The sequence below is a fragment of the Colletotrichum fructicola genome, assembly GCF_000319635.2.
Source record: "Colletotrichum fructicola Nara gc5 chromosome Unknown KSG_Nara_v1_contig08, whole genome shotgun sequence".
In the NCBI taxonomy this organism is placed as follows: Eukaryota; Fungi; Ascomycota; class Sordariomycetes; order Glomerellales; family Glomerellaceae; genus Colletotrichum; species Colletotrichum fructicola.
The window spans coordinates 1694266-1712980 of NW_027094058.1; the positions used below are offsets into that span (position 1 = coordinate 1694266).

Consider the following 18715-nt stretch of genomic DNA (forward strand, 5'->3'; position numbering starts at 1 on the left):
AAATTCATAGCTGGAGAGTAGGTATCTAAAAGAGCTTCCTGCGCTCATGGGTTCTCAGGTCTCCGACCAGACACAACATACCTGCCACACATTAGCATCCTCCGCGTCAATCCCCACCAGGTACGCAAACTTACACAGGCCACCAGACATGTATCGTCGGGTCCCTCATCTCCTTCCTCGCTTGGGAACACAGCACCAACACCTCCTCCCGCGACCACCCCTTGATATTCGTCAGCGTCCCCAGCGCCGCCGTCTCCAGGAACGTGTCGAGGTTCGCCAGCCCCCAGCCCCCGATGTCTTTCATCATGCGGTTGCGCGGCCACGTGTTGGTCGGCCACTTGTACACCGTCTCCTGGACGTCGACGAAGCCGCGGTCGATGAGCAGCTGCTTCCACAGCAGCGGCAGGCGGAGGGTGCGGTTGATCTTGTCCATGGCGTCGACGACCTCGACGGCCCACTGCACGAGGAAGCTGTCCTTGGGGATGGTGTCGTCGTCGCTGCGGGCGTCCATGCAGACGTCTTGGGCCTCGAACCAGCCGCCGGGCTCGAGTTGGCTTGGGCGGGGTGAGTGATGGTGGAGAGTGGGGGTGGGGGGTGGAATGGGTGACTTACTTGTAGATGCTGTCGACGAGTTTTACGGGGTCGAGGATGCTGCCGCTGAGGGTTCGGGAGAAGATGAAGTCGAACTTCTTTGACCAGGTCCAGTTCTTTTCGATGTCGTCGATCTCAAAGGAGCAGTTTGGGGGCATGCTGACACACAGAGTCAATATCGAGGCATGGGCTTGCCAAAGACTTGGTGTGGGAGGAACTCACAAGTCGGGCTGGACCGGGCTGATGTCGACGCCGATAACTTCAGCTTCCGGGTTTTGCTCAGCTGCAAGTGAAATTGTCATGAGTCAAGAATCAAAGTGAGTCGCTGCAGTCAAACTCACCATACTCCAAGGCCCAGATTCCGGTACCCGTTCCCAAGTCAAGAACTCTGTTGGCGCCGTTCACTTTGGGGCAGGTACATAGGTAGCCGCGAAATGTCCTCATGAACAGCTCATGCTGCAAGTCCAATCGGTCTTGCTCGACCTGTGAAGTGCAGTCTGTCAGTCGCATAAGATGCGTAGCATGAGTCTAGACGTACGTTATCGTGGGGGAAGTAGTATTCTGAACGACATCAGCATTCATCACCAAGACTGGTTGAAGCGCAGGGTTGCATACTTCCTCGAGATTGAGAATGGTAAAGACGGCCGTATTCGTCTTCAAACTTGAGCACGGATGAACGGATGGAAGTGAGGGAATCGCGGACGGACTGCGAAGCAGACTGGATCAGCGACGGGACAATACAGACACAGACATGTCGAATAGACGTACGACGTTGATGGCCGAATCGGTCTCAGTCTCATCCGGTGCCTTCACGACAAGTCATCAGCACATCCACTCCAACTAGCCCCTCCCCACTCGGACCCGTACAATGATACCCGTCGCCGGATTCTCCGCTCCATGGGCAGCTGCCGGAGCCGCGGTGCCCGCTTCCCCGGCCTCTGGGGCGATCGCGGGGGCCGCCGGGGCGGCTGCCGGCGGGGGAGAGCGCGTCTCTTCTCCCTGAGTCGCCATCGCTCCTGGAACAAGGCAATGGTCACGCGAGATCCTGCCCAAATGTCGATGCTGCTGTGGACAGTCGTTCGCCGTTTGAACACCGCAGCTATCGAGTGAAGGTTTGTGGGAAAAGGTACCGAAAGGTGGGCACGGTGAGTTTGCTCGCTTCGAGGGGCGATCCAAGTGTTTTATCCGCTGGGCTGAGCAGAACTTCCGCCCCCCTCCCCCGTCCCCTCCCCACCATCCTTTCCAAGGGTTAGTGCCCCTCCAATTCCCTGCTCCTCGGCGAGAGCAGACGTCGCCCTCCATCACACACTGCACACCGGTTTAGAGGAGTCGCTGCTGCAAGGTGTGTTGGTGTGTGTGCTGAGGTGTGGTGTGGTGCGGTGTCCAGCTTCCCGGAAATCAGTTGACAGCGGGGTTATTCGTTAGCGACATCTGTATGCTCCTCCAATGGATGCTGACGGGATGCGAGGCCCTGACTAGCGATTGCAGAAACGGCGCGCGCAAGGATGCTCTGAATCGCCGACACGTGGTAGCGACGAACGTGGGCGCGTTTAAGCGCCTTTTGTGAGTGGACAGTTGGGCTGAGATCGCTAGCCATTCAGGACTCTGTCAACGGGTTTCTTCAGCGAGAGAGACATGACAAGGGGGGAGATATCCGGATACCTGGGTGTGGAAAGTCGCGCGCGTGGAGCGGTGACCCGCGAACCTGGTAAAGTGTGCGCATCATGTTGCGCAATTTTTCCAGGGGCTGGTTCGGGCTAGTGATTGACCAGCGACGATGACTCAGTGAGGAGCATTGCGGGAGGGATATCTGCAATGGAGAGAAGAGTGTCAGATCTATGGGCGGGCTTTCAAATCGCCGAGGCGGCAGCGAAACTTGGAGGGTTGCAATCATTCGTTGCATCAGTTGGCCGCGCGGACTTTTGGCATTTTCAGTGCTCTTCCTTGCGGGGTTCACCCTCCTTCCAGCATCGCAGCTGGTATGGAGCATCCCATCTCCATCATGCCATTTTCGCGAGTTTATTCGAGGCGGTCAAGTCAACAGACATGACAGACATCACACAAATCGGGGGCCAATCAAGAAGCATCGTCGTGAATGTGGCTTGAACCCTTGGATAGCGGAGACACCGGCCCGGCCCGTAAGCCATTCTCCCCCGCCACGGCGGAAACGGTAAGTCTCAGAGCTTTCAGCTGTCCCTTGACGACTCCCGCCATGGAGGATACGTGTTGTGTACGAAGCCTACTGAACTTGTAGAACGAAGCATGATTTGGATTGATTGCGGGCTGCTGACCTGTGCGCGATGATGATCTGTCGGGTTCGGCGAAAGCAGCAGGGCAGGACTGTGACCCCCGATACTCTCGGAACTGACCCCCGAAGTGCGGCCCCACATGCCCGAAATCCGCGGCGAGAAGGTGACGCGATGCTTCGGATATGAGAAGGCTTGAAAACCAGGCAAATGAGTATAGATGCACCGCTTACTTTGTGCGAAACTAAGTTCATGTCCCACTGGCAATTTTGTCGATAATAACAGTGCCAGCACCTATCCTTTCGCCCCGATGCGCGCGCAGAGTGGGAACAAGCCGGTGTCGGTACCTTCTTGTCACCACTGGCACATGCATCACGAGAGCAGGTGTTAAGAGGTCTGTATATCCAGTCTTTTTGAGCCTTCTGGATTCCATTAGTTTGCTTGGCTGATGTGGATCTCACTCAATGTGAATTTTGCAAAGATTTGGGCACATTTTGGCAGATCTGAGTTCGGCGCCGTAAAGACTTGGAACGGGCCAACAGCTGGGCTCTTCAACTTGCATGAGGTACGTGTTACTGGAGGGGATTCGGGTCACCCTCAAACATGAAGGGCTCCAAAATGAATGGTTCTATGTGCTTGAGGGCTGTTGTTGAAAACTCAGGGCTTGTATTCTCTTATTCGGGTGCGCTCTTCAGGCTCAAATCATCCAACTTAGTTGTCGCCGCCGCAACACTAATTGTAAGTGCAGACATGGAAGGTAGCGACAGTGAGGAATATGCGGAACCTGTCGTCCAGGTAGGCACGTGAGCTTTGGTGACTAATGACCACCAATGATAAGAACAGAGATAAAGGGTCAGAAAAGAAACAATTGAAATCAAAACATCGGTCAGTATTGACGACATCTCAAGCCAAGACCGCTGACACCTTCACATTTTATAGTGCTTGGCTCTTGGCGGGCCCGACTTTCCCCTCACCTCGCCCCGACGACCTTCCCGATCCGACCATCGGTTCATGAGCTCACCCCCGCTGCCCGCGGCCGATTGGACTCTCGCGACGACCAAGTTTCTCGGCGGCCCGGGATGAGCATGCGATGTTTTCGTTCGTATCGTCGTTTCGCTGCTGCGGTGGCACGCGAGCCCGGCTGGCAGCCGCAAAAAGTCAATTGGACCTTGAAGGGCGGTGGCGGCGCGAAATGAAATAAAATGCAGCCTGCCGCCCTCATACCAGCCCGCGACTGCGCTTCTCTTGCCCGCAGCTCTTCGTTCTCAATTGCTTCTCGCGAACCGCAGCCATGAAGTTCTCCACGACGACCGCCGCGACGTTGCTGTCGCTGGCCTCGGGCGCTGCCGCTGCCTCGAACGAGACGTGCCGGCCCAAAGTAGACTCGGAGCAGCTCCAGGCTGACCTGACTACTGAAAAGTGAGTGACCCAACCTGCAAGCTGCCTCCTCCTGGTCATCACTGACACGTCGCGGTACAGCCTAATGGCCAACCTCGAAGCCCTCAACGAAATCGCCTTCGCCAACGGAGGCAACCGCGCCTTCGGCCTGCCGGGGTACGCCGCCTCGGTCGACTACGTCTGGGACCGCATCTCCTCGATCCCCGCCACCCGCGCCTGGAAGCAAGACTTCCCCGCGACCTTCGGCCAGGTCGTCTCGATCGACTTTTCCATTGACGAAGAGTCCATCTACGTCTTCGGGCTGACGTACTCGCCCTCCACCAGCGAAGAGGGCATCACCGCGGAGCTCGTGCTGGGCCCCGACGGCGCCGCAGGGTGCGACGCAGGGAATTACGACGGCCTGGACGTGGCTGGCAAGATCGTGCTCGTGCAGCGCTTCCGGTGCCCGACGGGGGGCACTCTAGCGGGAAGAGTGAGGCCCGCGGCGGCGGCGGGCGCGGCGGCTGTGATTGTGTATCACGACATTGAGACGAACGCGACGGCGGGGAGTTTGAGCGCGCCGGACCCGGAGGGGTTTGTGCCGGCTGGGTTTATTAACCTCGCGGACGGTTTGAGGATCAAGGAGAGGTTGGATAGTGGGGAGAGTGTGACGGCGCGCTTCCAGCAGACGCAGATTGTCGAGGAGCGGATTACGCAGAATGTGTTTGTCGAGACGGAGGAGGGCGATCCGCATAACGTTGTCATGGTATGTTTCCTCGGAGTGATTTGGGAGAGTGTGTTCTGACGATGGCAGCTTGGAGCGCACCTGGACAGCGTGCAAGCCGGCCCTGGCATCAACGACGACGGTAAGCCATCTTCACCACCCGACATTCTCCAGAGACTGACAACCCCCCAGGCTCCGGCACCAGCCTCCTCCTCGAGCTCTTCCTCGCCCTGACAAAATACCGCACCAAGAACAAGGTGCGCTTCGCGTGGTGGGGCGCCGAGGAGAACGGCCTGCTCGGGTCCAAGTTCTACTGCGCGAACCTCCCGCCCTCCGACGTCGACGACCTGCTGGTGTACCTCAACTTCGACATGGTGTCCAAGGGCTTCTTCGGGGTGGCGGACACGGACGGCAGCAGCCACGGCAGCGTCGCGCCGCCGGGGTCCGACGTGGTCGAGCACATCTACGAGGCGTACTTTGCCGATAAGGGGCACGTTGTCACGCCGGCGGTGCTGACCAACGGCAGCGACTACGCGTCCTTCTGGCAGATCCTCAACAAGCCGTTTGGGTTCCTGCACACGGGCACGGCGGTCGCGCAGGACCCGTGCTATCACCAGGCGTGTGACACGATTGCGAACCCGGACCCGGAGGTGATTACTGTGAATGCGAGGGTGAGTTTTCATGAGTGACGATGGGTGACGGAGGGTGTAAAGCTAACTTGTGTTAGGCTGCGGCGCATATGGTGACGGTGCTGTCTCTCAACGGCACCGAGTTGATCCCGAAGACGTCTGTGAATGCGACCATGCTGAGCCATCTGCAGACGCGCAGTTTGGAGCCTGATGTGATTCGGATCGAGGAGTTGGAGGCGCTGGGGGAGCGCCATCTCGGATGCGGTCATGACATTTAGATGCTCTTCGGGGGAGGACGGGAATATTCACGCGGTGACATACAATCACCAAGTTCATAATCAAAACAAGAGTGGTTTTGGCAAATGCAGCATGGCATAAAAACAATACTTTTGCTGGAATAATCTGGCCATCTTACGTGGACAGGATGATGAGTGACATGTCGTCAAAAGATCAATGGTGGCCCTGGCTGAGAGTGTTAGCTGGCACTGCAAAATTAGCGCAGGATCGATGAGCAGAAAGTCTCCAAAAGAGGATGCAACAAAAGGACTCGGCGTCTGGAAGCCCAACACAGCTCCCTGTCCCCCGTCCCAAAAGAACGGGGACGCCGGCCTCCCACTGCATCCGAAGGAAGGGAAGCGAGATGAGAAAACAGCCCCCATCAGGTTTCTTGTCTTGGAGAACATGCTCAGCTGCCACGTAGACTGGTCTTCCAATTTTCTTTTTTGGCATGCATAGCAAGTTCAGCCTTGACCTAGGTTTGCAGGATAGAGATGGCGTGTATGAACATGTGAAGAATAAACGCCGCCGCCGATTGCCCTACGAACGAAGCCACATAGCTCCCGCTCCGCAGCGGGCGCCTCGGTCCGCGGCAGGGCATGGCTCGCCGTGTCGGGTGTCGCCCCATAAGGCCCGGCCGGTGCGGTGCGTGAGCAAATAAGCCCGGGACATCGCCACTCGGCGTAAGATGTGCATCGCAAAAGAGTGAGTATCAAGGTACGATCAACAACAGCCTAGAACACATCACAATCGACGTGTGGCAGCAACGCGGATCCCCACCTCTCATATGCAGCTCCACGTATGGATGTAGCATTCCATGCCCCCCAAATAGAGGCTTGTCAAGCGCTGACTCAACCCACAGGCCAAAAGATCGCGTGTGAGACCAAATGATGCATGCGGTTCACGTCACACAAGGGGGCATCACCACTTCATGACATGATTGGCCGCGGCGTTCTGCTGCCAATCGAAGCCCGCCTTCTCGAACGATGCTGCCCACGCTACCCCCGATCCCCCCCGGAAGCGAAGTGCAGGGCCAAGCAAGACGTTACGCCTGTTGGAGACATGGGCCCTGTCGCTGTCGCTGTCGCTGTCTCTGGCTCTGGCTGCCTGTTGTTGCGGTGCGGTGCGCCTTTTGCCTGCAGTCAGCCCAAGTGCGCGCGCGCGCCGCTCCCTAGTTTCCGGTTTCCCCAATTCCAGACCCAGCCCTGTGGGCGTTTCTGGTCTCTCCCTTCTTTTAACCAAGTCTGGGATCTGTTGATCTGATCTGCTGGGGTGGAAGGGTAAGGCAAGGCCAGGCAGCATCATTGCAGAGCATGCTTGAACACCCAACCAGACTCCGTCATTTGCCCTCTCCTGCGTGCCTGAACACCATCACACGTTCATAACTCTGCCTGCTTCCTGCAGCAAAATTCCCCTTCTTTAAAGTCTGATATCTGACCTGATCTTATCGCGGGTTGCGCCCTGGGCAAAGCAGATAAGGAAGCAAAACCACAAGAAGAAAACAAACCATGTCCGATACCGCCATCTTCCCCGTCAGCAGCGGCCCCCTCCTCTCGCGGCGAACCCAAAACCATGGACCCGGCGGCGCGATAACCCCAGCCGACATCTTCGAGACGGGGCTGCTGGGCAGCTACCCGTGGCTGTCATCATTTGAATTAATCCCAGCCTCGACGCCCATGGTGATGGACCAACAGCAACAACAGCCGACAACAGTCACCCCTCCGTCGTCCTCAAGCAGCCCGGCCGCGGAGGGAGACAGGCAGCAGCAAACCCTCCTCAGCCTGCCGCTCCCACATACACCGCCAAAGACCCCGCCACAGGTCCTCATCAACCACCAGCTCCCGATCGCAGTCCACGTCCCGCAACCACCGCCCGCGAAGAAGAAGCGCGCAAGCAAACCGAAAGTCAGATCAGGCTGCATCACCTGCAAGATCCGCCGCGTCAAGTGCGACGAGGGCAAGCCGACCTGCACCCGCTGCGCCAAGGCCGACATCAAGTGCGACGGCTACGTCAAAGACGCTGCCGAGCAGAAGCGCGCCGCCGAGCGGGACGCCGTCATCCGCGCCGCGCAGAGGAACAAGGTCCTCCTGCCCCGGCCGGCAGCAGATTCTAGCTCCGCCTCCGTAACCCCGGGGGCGGTGCTCGTCCGGGCGAACCCGGGTGTGGTGCAGATCGACACCGCCGACGTGAGCTACTACGACCTCTTCCGCCACCAGCTCGTCCGCGACCTGGCCGGGTCCACGCACTCCGACTTCTGGTCGCGCATCGTCATGGCCGAGAGCGCGCGCGACCCGTGCGTGAAGGAGTCGGTCCTCGCCATCGGCGCGATCGCGCAGACGCTGTTCTTCCGGACCGCAAGGGGCAACACGCTTGGCAGCACGCAGCCGCCGGGGATGAAGCCGTGGGGCGGCGGCGCGGAGGTGTTGCAGGCGGGCGCGGCCGGGTTTCTGGATCACCACCACAAGGCGGCGCTGCAGCACCATCTGCGCGCGGTGTCGGTGTACAGGCAGCGGATCCAGATGGGCACGGCGGGGTCGTCGCCGCGGTCGGTGATCATCATGACGCTGCTGCTGATCGCGTTCGAGTTCATCCAGGGGAACATGAAGAGCGTCGACTCGCTGATGGGCACGGGGATGCGGCTGATCGAGGACGCGAGCACGCTGATGAAGAGGCGATCTGCTTCACGGGACAGCGAGGAGCCGGCGGCCCAGGTGAGGGTAGCAGCCCCGTCCCGCGAGGACGAGATGGACGACATCGAGCACCTGCTGCCATGCCTCTCCCTCATGTCGGGCTTCACGCACTTCTTCAACTCGCACCGCGCGACCATCTCGCGCATGAACAGCACACCCGCCCCGGAGCTGCCGCAGCCGGGGGTTACCCCCGTGGCCAAGATGCAGGTTCTCTGGGGCAAGTTCTTCACGCGCGCGGTGGCGTACACGATGCGCTGGATGCACACGCAGATGAAGCACCTCCCGCCGCCGGCGGACGCGGCCCGCGAGAGGGGGCAGTTTCTGTCGTATCTGCGGCTGTGGCAGGCTATCCTGGAGACGTACCTCGCGGACCCGGGGTTAGAGGCGCAGACGCGGCGCGCGCTGGAGATGATAAGGATACACCGGCTGATCATGTACGTCCTGGTGAGCGCGAGTCTGGACAGCAGCGACATGGCGTTCGACGCGCACGAGGAGGACTTCCGCGAGATGCTGCGGCTGACGCTGCGCTTCATGCGCGCCGACACGCCCGAGGAGCAGTTCCCGCTCTCGCGGATCGCGTTCACCTTCGCGGAGGGCCTGACGACCCCTCTAACCACCATCATCGCCAAGTGCCGCAACCACGATTTGAGAATGCAGGCGGCGGGCTTGATGCGCGCGCTGTCGTGGCGCGACGGGGCGTGGGATGGGAAGGCGCTGGCGGTGGGCAAGCTGGGCGTGGTGATGCTGGAGGAGCGCGGTATGGATATGGAGGGGAGGATTCCGGCGGCGGCGCGGTGGGTGTGGACGGATGCGAAGTGGGATCTGGAGAGGCGGGAGGTGGTGGCGACGTATGTGAGGCTGGCGCCGGGGGAGGGCGGGCAGGTTGTGAGTGCGCATTTGGTGCTGGATATTGATAATCCGCCTGATGCGTGTGGGTTGGTTGGGTGTGGTGGGGGGCATGACCTGTTTGAGGATCCTGGGATGGGGATGGAATTGTGAGGGGTGAAGCGGAAGATGGTGAGGTTGGTTCAAGATGCCCTCGCCATGGCGTAGGGATGATGGCGGTGATCATCGCGAGGCTTGTGGTGGCTTGATTCTTGCATTTTAGGGGCCAAGGTGTTTGGGAAAGAAAAATCGTTATAGGTAATCATCAGCCCCCTGCATCGTCAATTCGGAAATGAGTTTCTGTATCTGCTCTCTGTTCCCCTGTTGCTGAAGACGGCATCTTGAAAAAGGCCTTCCTGTATGGGGATGGCGCGGCCTGTCTGTCTGCAACCTGGGACCAGCACGGCATCAAGAGCTGCCAGTTTGCCTTGGCAACTTGGCAAATGCTTAACCGTCGGAAAAGAGGCCAATGCCAAGACTGAGGCTGCTGAAGAAATGGCGACTTCATGTGTCGTATTTGAGCCGATGAGCGTGATCAGTTGCCGCAATGTTGTCATCTTTGAAGAAGAAAGAGTATCCAAAACTTGTAGTTGTGAGGCCTCAACGGTGAGAAGTTGTCATCGCGGCAGCACCTTCACGGAACAAGTGATCACTCAAGTTAGGCGAGGCAATCCTCGACGACTACAAGAAAGCACCTGCGAGAAAGAATAGCCGGAGTAGATGACTCTGTCTCTCAGCGATGTGACAGTCTAACCCTATTAGCGACCATCTTCATTCATTCGGGAAGGTCAGTAAACTCTTGTTCTCGTCGTACATCAACAGCGCGCCCTACGGCTTCCGTCACCCGTCTCCGCACAGCGGGCCAGGGTCTCAAGTCCAACCAGCGAAGCGAGAGCTTTTGCCAATTAAGCACATCGATAAGCATCCGATTCCCGTCTTCGCCCAGCAAATTCCCATTCCGCCAAGTCTCTCAGCCGCCGATTATCGGCATTGACATGCAATGAAAACACTCTGAGCGTTGCTCAAAGTCCATGTCATAAGTTAACTCGTGCCACTTAATGTTCAATGCACCCCCAGTCGCCCCGGCGTCTAGACCCGGCATATGAGATCGGATTAGGAAGGTCGCGCTACCGACCCGCCTCGAATTGATTGGGGACGACATCGGAACAACTCAACAACTGCCAACGGAGGGGAATGCATCTTTGCCCAGACGATGCCGAAAAAGGCATGTCGATAGTATTACGGGGTCTGCTTTTCGACAAAACAACGCCTCCCGGAGCTCGCTTTTCTCAACGGTCTAGTCTACCCCGCAGAGAGTGTGACGCTAGTAACGCTACTTGGCCGGATATCGATCGACGACTTAAGCTTCCCGCCGTCTTCTCTTGTTTCAACCCCTGAACAAGTGCTTGATCCAGACACATATCCGTTGCGCGGGTACGTGCTTGAATACGAGTGATATGTCAACCAGTTAGATGTCGAGTAGTTCCGTGTATTCATCAAGCTATTCTCTCTCAAGAGCCGGGGGATGAAGTCTTTCCCGTCGGGCTTCCAAACGTAGATTAAGGTAGGGCGCTATTCAGCCTCCATCATCACATCACCCCATGGGCGATGCAACTGCCTTCCCTCTGAGGCAAGAGGCTCGTTTATTCCGTCCCCAGTAGCTGTTCTGACATCTTCTCACCAGATGCCTATCTGATTCTAGTGTCTCTCTAGAGTCACGATGATGGCAGACGGACCCGGAGTCCGCCGTGCTCCTGATTGCTCATCACATATCCCCACGCTCGTAGTGGCTAGCTCCTCGACCTTATTCTCGTTTAGCTCAAGGTTCGGCTAATCCTGCATCACCTTAATCACTCCCTCGGGCGCGTCTGGCGATATGAGGTGTGGAGAAAAAGTCCCCGGTGCGGCGACATGCCAAGAGCTTTAATCCCACGTCCTTTCCCCAGATTGCACACAACATCTCAACCGCGCAGTCTGGACCTCTCTGTCACTGCGTTTCTTTCGGCACCCAAAGATCGAGTTTCTGTCTTGGCTCTTTCTTGGCGAACACGAACCCGCGTCCATCATCGGTTGTCGCATCCATCAGCTTTCGATGCCTTCCTCATCCTCGCAATGCCTCCGGCACTCGCTGCATTAGGCTCGCCTGGGCCCCTCATATCCGCAGAAGAAATATAGACGCCCACGCTTCGCACATTCCTCATTCGTCGCACCTCCCGTCTTGGCAGACGTCGATTCGAGTTATTTCGCTGGGGCGGGGTGTGGTGCTGGCTATCGAGTTGTCGACATGCGTCGGTTGAGGCACAAACGATAAAAAACACCAGAAACATTGGCATCGCGACAAGTATATATATCGCGTCTGAGAACCTTGATGGCCAGTAATCCAGAGAACCTCACTCCCTCATCCCGCCAACGGTCTCCGCTCAGTCACCCCAATCCAGCTTTCTCTCTGGTCTTTCTGTTTTTCTCGGTTTTCTGCCCAAGCACTCCGCGACAATGAAGTTCCTCACCGGTCTCTCCTGCTTCGCCGCGCTCGCCAGCGCCGTGGTCGTCGACCTCAACAAGCGCGATAGCCCCCTCGACGTCAAGATCGAGGCCGTCGGCAACTCCGGCGTCAAGGCCAGCATCACTAACACTGGCGCTTCCGACCTGAAGGTTTTCAAGACCGGCTCCATCCTCGACAAGCTCGCCGTCGAGAAGGCCGAGGTCTTTGCCGGCTGTGAGTCGCTCGCGCCTTCCTCCCCTTCTGAAGACCGCATACTGACACACGAAAAACAGCCGAGAAGGTCGCCTTCGACGGCATCCGCCTCCGCCTCCAGACCGCCGGCCTCGCCGAGGACGCCTTCGAGGTCATCCCCGCCGGCCAGACCGTCTCCGTCGAGTGGGACGTTGCCGAGGTGCACGACCTCTCCGCCGGCGGCACCTTCGACGTCGCGGCCAAGGGCTCCTTCTCCTACGCGGACGCGGACTCGACCGACATCGCCGGTACCGCTCCCTTCGCGTCCAACGTGCTCTCCGTCGCCGTCGACGGCGCCGCCGCCGCCAAGGTCCGCCGCGACTTCCACGAGCACGTCAAGCGCACCGTCGTCCAGAGCGACTGCACCGGCACCCAGCGCACCGCGACCACCAACGCGCTGAGCAACTGCCGCTCCCTCGCTGCTGCTGCTTCCTCTGCTGCCGTTTCGGGCTCCGCGGCCAAGATGACCGAGTACTTCAAGTCCAGCACGACTGCTACCCGTAACACTGTCGCTGGTGTCTTTGCCAAGGTCGCTAGCGAGTGCGGCTCGACCACTTCCGGTGTCTCTCGCCAGTACTGCACGGATATCTACCCTGCCTGCTCTTCGGGTGTCATCGCCTACACGCTGCCCAGCCAGAGCTACATGGTCAACTGCCCGACTTTCTTCACCATGACTGCGCTGTCCCGCACCTGCCACGCCCAGGACCAGGTACGTTTTGGCTGTGATGCGCGATCGGGATCTTGCTGACAGAAGTGTAGGCCACCACCGCCGTCCACGAGGTTACCCACCTGTCCCAGATCAAGGGAACCACCGACCAGTCTTCCTGCTACGGATACTCTTGCGTCCAGAGCTTGACCGCTGCGCAGAACCTCAACCACGCCGACACCGTAAGGTTTCTCCGACCACTGGCGGGCAACATTCATGCTGACATTTTCACAGTACTCTCTCTTCGCCAACGCCATCTACGTCGGCTGCTAAGCGCGGATTCTCGAGAAGGGATTCCAGAGCACTGGATCTACCACCTGGAGCTTGAAAAGAGGAGCGGATACGAGAGAGCCGGACATTCTGGCTTAGCGATGTTGATGACTGGATGTGAATGACTGAACTGGGAGAGGGAAGCTGTTTTTGTTCTTGTGTATAGGTTCTGGAGCAGCTTCGGCTGCACCACCTGTGAATACAAACCTGATGTTGATGTGAAAGAACTCAAGTTCGGACCGCGGTGATGGGAGAGATGCCGAGGTTAGAATGGTGGATTATGCGGGTCCCGGGCCCCGTTAAATGCCTCCCGGCTTGAGGTTGTTGCGGGGGATCTGCATGAGCCCCCTCGGATTAGTAATAAGCCGGTATGAGAATGCCGGGGCCAGCTGTCACCTCGACTTCACCACCATCATGTCTTGTTGTCTGGACTTGACTTAAGTAAACGACGGGGCAGAAAGACATTGTCTGTAGAATTTCCCCGGAACATACACATCATGTCATCTTTCGAAGACTTTATAGACTCAGCAGTGCGGAATGCCGATATCCCGGGAGTTATGCTCTATGCTAGGGACAAGTCGGGTGAGTCTTCTCATGATCTGAGCGACCGAATCTTCTCACTTATGCATCATATCTGCAGGAGATTTCAAGTACTCTCACGTCTTTGGCGACAACTTGAAGACCGACAAGCCCCTAGCCGCCGACGACGTCCTCACCCTCGCCTCGGTGACAAAACTCCTCACCACCATCGCAGCCCTCCAGCTCGTCGAGCGCGGCATCCTCGCCCTCGACGACAGCGACGTTTCCCACCACGTCCCGGCACTCGCCCAGAAGCCCATCCTAACTGGCTTCTCCGACTCCGGCGCCCCCATCGAGGTCCCGCGCCAGCAGCCCATCACCCTCCGCCACCTCCTCACCCACAGCGCCGGCAACAGCTACGACTTCCTCGACTCCGCGACGCGCGAGTGGCAGTCTCACCACGGGATCAAGCCCACGCGCGGCGCCACCGTCGAGGAGCGCTTCGCGTACCCGCTCATCTACGAGCCCGGCGCCAGCTGGGCGTACAGCTCGAGCTCCGACTGGCTGGGCAAAGTGATCGAGGCTGTTACAGGGCAGAGCCTGGAGGATTACATGCGCGCGCACATCTGGGACCCCCTCGGCGCAGAGAGCTTCACGTTTAGAGTGGAGAAGGTCAGGCCGCGGCTGTGGGGGATGAACACGCGCGACAGAGAAACAGGAAAAGTGAAGCTGCACCGGGGCAGGGAGCTGAACGACGGCGTGACGGACTGTTTGGGCGGGCAGGGAGTGTATGGTACCGCGGGGGACGTGATGAAAGTGTTGGAGTCGTTGCTTCTGGATGACGGGAAGCTGCTGAGGCCGGGGACGACGGCGGAGATGTTTAAGCCACAATTGGGGGAGAAGGCGAAGACGAGTTTGTTGGAGGCGATGGAGACGCCAGAATGGGCTGTTGGTCACTTTCCTGTCACGGGCGAGTATGATTGGGGACTGGGTGGGTTGCTGGTCGACGGGGAGAAGCATCCGAATAGGAGGTATGGGACGCTGATTTGGAGTGGCGCGTCCAATGTGTTTTGGGTATTTGACAAAATCCTCGCCATGGATCATGAGAGAAATGCTGACCTTTTACAGTGGATTGATCGAACTACGGGACTGTGTGGCTTTTTTGCGACACAGATGTTGCCGGCGGCTGAGGAAAATGTTAGGCCTTTCATCAAGGCTTTTGAAGATGAGATGTACGCTCGATTGAGGAGGTCGAAACCCCGTGCGGCACTCTGAAGGGACATGATGTTCGTTGCGGAGTTTGCTACACGTTCAGGCAAAGGATATGTTAGAAAGTAACATCTAGACTTCAGCAAAAATAGAGTGCAAATATTCGGTCCTTTTTGGAAGGCTGAAGCTGCATGCGTTGGCAAGCTGAAAAATGCGACAGGATCACCATTTGGCTTTCGTTTCTTGTGAAGGATGGTTTGGTTGATTTCAAAGCAAACGGATAAATCGAACATGAGCGAGCTTGGCAACATTCGCAGTCGTCAGACAGTTGATGTGTAAGCGGCGAAGGATAGAATAGAAAACCATCATATATCGTGGTCGAAATTCCTGAGGTGAGCTAAGGATGGCGGGTCCCGCCCGTAGTTATAACATGGGGTTCGGACGGCTTTTCCCTTGTTAGCCTGAAGAGGCAAGTTACAACGCTTTTTCATTCACTTGGCCAATGGAACAATCGCCATGCCGCCCGAGCTAGATTGAAACGTAAACAACCTTTCAACTTCACCACACCGGTGAACCTCATCTTCTATGGCTCACCGGTAACTTAGGACAATGGCGATACTCACAGTGACTTGGATCCTCGCGCGGGGGGTTGTCTGGCCTACTTCGTATGCCCTGATGGACTAGCCTTTTCGTCTGGGCAGATCATTTCTCAGCCCCATGTACAGCGTGGGGGTGCACACCACCGAGAGACTAGTGTGACCCAAGAACTCAGCTTTACTAAACAAATAATCATGGGGAAAACACGTTAGCTTTTCCCTTGCCTAGTTGGTGTTCATTTGACTGCAACACGAGTACGGGACACAACGAAGCAGCAGGTGCTTTATCCCACTATCACTGATCGGTCTGAAAAGAAAGTTGCCTGCCCTTTGATTACTACCATAATTGCAATGTAGATATTAGCTTGGTCTGAGGAATGAATTGGATGTGTGTCTGAGTTTGCTTAGAATACGGTATACGGTCTAAGGACCTGACCCTTCATCCCAAAACAGAAGGTAAACGTCCACAGCGGACATCATCCGGCGGGCAAGACCAGAGCTTTCAGCAAAGAACAAATCTGCACCGCCGATTTGCCAAGATTACCCTTCTTCTCTCGAGTCAACCGCCCTGGCGGCGGCAATCCAGTGTAGGACGATCCGCCAAGATCTCAGCCGGCATTGCCAGCGGCCTAGGCCGATTTGACATCAACACCCCCCGGCCGCTCGGAGCAGTCGATCGTCCCGTCTTCATTGGGTCGGAAACCAAAATGGAGTATCAACACCGTTGCGAGAGATGGATCCTCCCCTGGACGTCGCCATTCAAGGTGGACATTGGGAGCCTTGTCATCATGGAAAGCGTCGATAAGGGGGGCCATACTTTCTTTTCGTCCGGACCTTTATGGCTTCGCTTGGGTGAGCAATGTTGTCTAATCAATGCTAGCCCCTGGGCGGGCAGGAGCACGACTTGATGGGGCCATCAGAGTCGGCAATCCAGGGACGCTTCTGCGTTGTCATGCTTATCAACCTTGCGTCTATCGTGTGCTTCCATCAGGAAGCTCAGATGATGTTCCTTGCAAGATACCAAGGACCCCTAGGATATAAAACAAACACGTGCAGGACTAGGCGGCAGGATTTTACCTCCCGGTATTCTGCAATCGCTTCCGCGCGCGCTTCTTTTTTCAGCAACCTTGTCAGCCCACCGGCGGTGTCCAGTTGTTCTGTGGACACACATATCGAAGAAGAAGAAAAAAGCAAGGAGAAGTGCCATCGCCAAGCAAGACGTCATCAAAGAAGTCCAGTTGACCTCGGGATGTGGGAGGCGCATTCTGTGGTAGAGTAGCAATGCCCAGTTTCTTTAACTGGAGCCCGGTAGGCCTTTTTCATAAGGGGCAAGTCGCACTGGGCCTTTGCGCTGAGCGGGTTTCGTGACTCGCGAGCGGCTCCATTCCTCCCACATCCCGTGCCGACTTCACGCGGCGCGGCGCACCGGGGCCGGAACACGGTCCTTGTGGGTCGGCTGAGCTCCATAGGGGTGGCTCCGGTCTGGGCCTCGAGGAACCAATTGACGAAACATTTCGAACGCATTTCTCATCATGGAGGTTGGATGGATCTGGCTTGCATTTCGAAATCTGCGTAGGGTTGCATCTGGTTAATCAAAAGGGGGCAGTTCTTGTTGTTTCCAGCATCGTGTAAACATGGGGGTTCAAGACAAGGGATGATGGGATCCATGCCCGTCGCGACGTGAGTATCAACCATGGCGACGGCAGAATGGTATTTTTCGTAGCTGCTTCAGTGAGGAGGACAGAGTAGATAAAGCCTACGGGCCTTCTCTCGAAACGCTCTTCTTGTGTCTTCTCTCCATCGCAGATCGCCCTCGTTCTCCAATCTCTTCAGTCACTCTTTCTCGAGCATCCACTCTTTCGCTATGAAGCTCAGCTCTTTTCTGGCCACCGGCCTCCTGACGGCCTCCGCCCTGGCCCACAACGAGATCCTCTCCCGCTCCGAGATCTCTCGTCGCGATGCCATGGCGAAGCGCTGCGCTGGGCAGACTGCCCAGTTCCACAAGAAGAGACAGGCCAAGCGCATGGCCAAGCGCGCGGCCGAGTTGGAGGCGCGCGCTGGCAACTCCAGTGTCGTGATCAACACTGAGGGTGTCTACTACGACAGCAGTAAGTCAAGACATATCTTCCTGAGAGCGTACAAAGACAATGGCGACTGACCTTTATCACAGTCCAGAACAACACCTGCGTCCTGACCCCTGAGGTCACCGAGGGCCCCTACGTCTGGCCTCGCTCGCAGACTCTGCGCATGGACATGACTGAGGGCGAGGTCGGCGTCCCCCTGACGCTCGATGTCGGCATCCTCGACATGGCCACTTGCGAGCCACTCCCTGATGCTCTCGTCTCGTTCTGGCACTGCAACGCGACCGGCAGCTACTCGTCATTCACGCACCTGAGCCCGAACACGCGGTTCGAGGAGCTGCTCAACCAGTTGAACATTACCGACTTCGAGATCGGCGTCACTGACCTCCACACCGACGACACCACCTTCCTCAGAGGCATGTGGCCCACCAACTCCGAGGGCATCATGGAGATGCAAACCATCTTCCCCGGCTTCTACGTCGAGCGTGCTATCCATATCCACACCCAGGTCTTCACTGACTGTACGTGCACCTGCCCCTTCTCTTCCTTCCCTCTGAACCTTGTTCATATCCATACTTACACCCAACGCTCTAGGGTCCGTCCGCGCCAACGGCACCGTCAGCTCCGGCAACCTCATCAACACCGGCCAGATCTACTTCGACGAGGACGTCTCCGCTCAGATCATGGCCCTTGAGCCCTACGTCTCTCACACTCAGATCAACCGCACCAAAAACGTCGAGGACTCTCAGAGCCTGTTCGACCAGAGCACGATCGGCGGCTACAGCCCCATCATCGAGGTCGTTCCCTTGGACGGCGAGAACATCGAGAACGGAATGGTCGGCTACATTACCATGGGTGTCGACACTTCTGCTCTGGAGAGCTAAGCATTGCAACCTGGAATATGGTGAGAATGCTGCGAATAGGGCTGAGATAGAAAAAACACATTGGTTAGTAGTATGTCAGTGATGGTGAAAATAGATGGAGATGACAAGATGTGATTGAAATCATCTCTCGCTGCAAGTGTGTACGTTTCACTCGGTTCGCGTAATGAACATGGTTGTTCCATACTCAGTGTCTTGTTAATTTGACTTCCGGGCCCATCCGGAACTTTCGTGGTAGGGAATTTCTCCCGCGGGACGCCGACGGTAGTTTTTAGTGGGGTCGTCGGAGCCCGAAAGCCTA

General features: G+C 57.3%; 6 protein-coding genes across 6 annotated transcripts; 5 read left to right on the forward strand and 1 right to left on the reverse strand.

Annotated features, from left to right (window-relative positions):
• Positions 1-44: 44 nt before the first annotated feature.
• Positions 45-1602, reverse strand: CGGC5_v013542 (Secondary metabolism regulator LAE1; the record flags this gene model as incomplete). Its single annotated transcript, XM_032036293.1, has 9 exons — positions 45-81; positions 135-554; positions 613-750; positions 814-874; positions 933-1074; positions 1130-1152; positions 1207-1297; positions 1360-1398; positions 1459-1602. 9 exons carry the CDS (start codon positions 1600-1602, stop codon positions 45-47), a joined length of 1095 nt encoding a protein of 364 aa, XP_031884872.1.
• Positions 1603-4128: 2526 nt separating this feature from the next.
• Positions 4129-5845, forward strand: LAP2-0 (putative leucine aminopeptidase 2; the record flags this gene model as incomplete). The annotated part of the gene is made up of 5 exons (XM_032036294.1): positions 4129-4256; positions 4317-4980; positions 5029-5080; positions 5131-5609; positions 5666-5845. The coding sequence occupies 5 exons, from the start codon at positions 4129-4131 to the stop codon at positions 5843-5845; spliced, it is 1503 nt and encodes a 500-aa protein (XP_031884873.1).
• Positions 5846-7351: 1506 nt separating this feature from the next.
• On the forward strand, positions 7352-9532 carry atnN-4 (Aspercryptin biosynthesis cluster-specific transcription regulator atnN; the record flags this gene model as incomplete). The annotated part of the gene is made up of 1 exon (XM_032036295.1): positions 7352-9532. The coding sequence occupies one exon, from the start codon at positions 7352-7354 to the stop codon at positions 9530-9532; it is 2181 nt and encodes a 726-aa protein (XP_031884874.1).
• Positions 9533-11911: 2379 nt separating this feature from the next.
• CGGC5_v013545 (Neutral protease 2-like protein) lies at positions 11912-13131 on the forward strand (the record flags this gene model as incomplete). The annotated part of the gene is made up of 4 exons (XM_032036296.1): positions 11912-12134; positions 12194-12861; positions 12912-13040; positions 13093-13131. 4 exons carry the CDS (start codon positions 11912-11914, stop codon positions 13129-13131), a joined length of 1059 nt encoding a protein of 352 aa, XP_031884869.1.
• Positions 13132-13625: 494 nt separating this feature from the next.
• mlcH-0 (Acyltransferase mlcH) lies at positions 13626-14922 on the forward strand (the record flags this gene model as incomplete). Its single annotated transcript, XM_032036297.1, has 3 exons — positions 13626-13710; positions 13769-14721; positions 14776-14922. The coding sequence occupies 3 exons, from the start codon at positions 13626-13628 to the stop codon at positions 14920-14922; spliced, it is 1185 nt and encodes a 394-aa protein (XP_031884857.1).
• Positions 14923-17316: 2394 nt separating this feature from the next.
• CGGC5_v013547 (uncharacterized protein) lies at positions 17317-18417 on the forward strand (the record flags this gene model as incomplete). The annotated part of the gene is made up of 3 exons (XM_032036298.1): positions 17317-17560; positions 17623-18054; positions 18128-18417. The coding sequence occupies 3 exons, from the start codon at positions 17317-17319 to the stop codon at positions 18415-18417; spliced, it is 966 nt and encodes a 321-aa protein (XP_031884818.1).
• Positions 18418-18715: the final 298 nt, after the last annotated feature.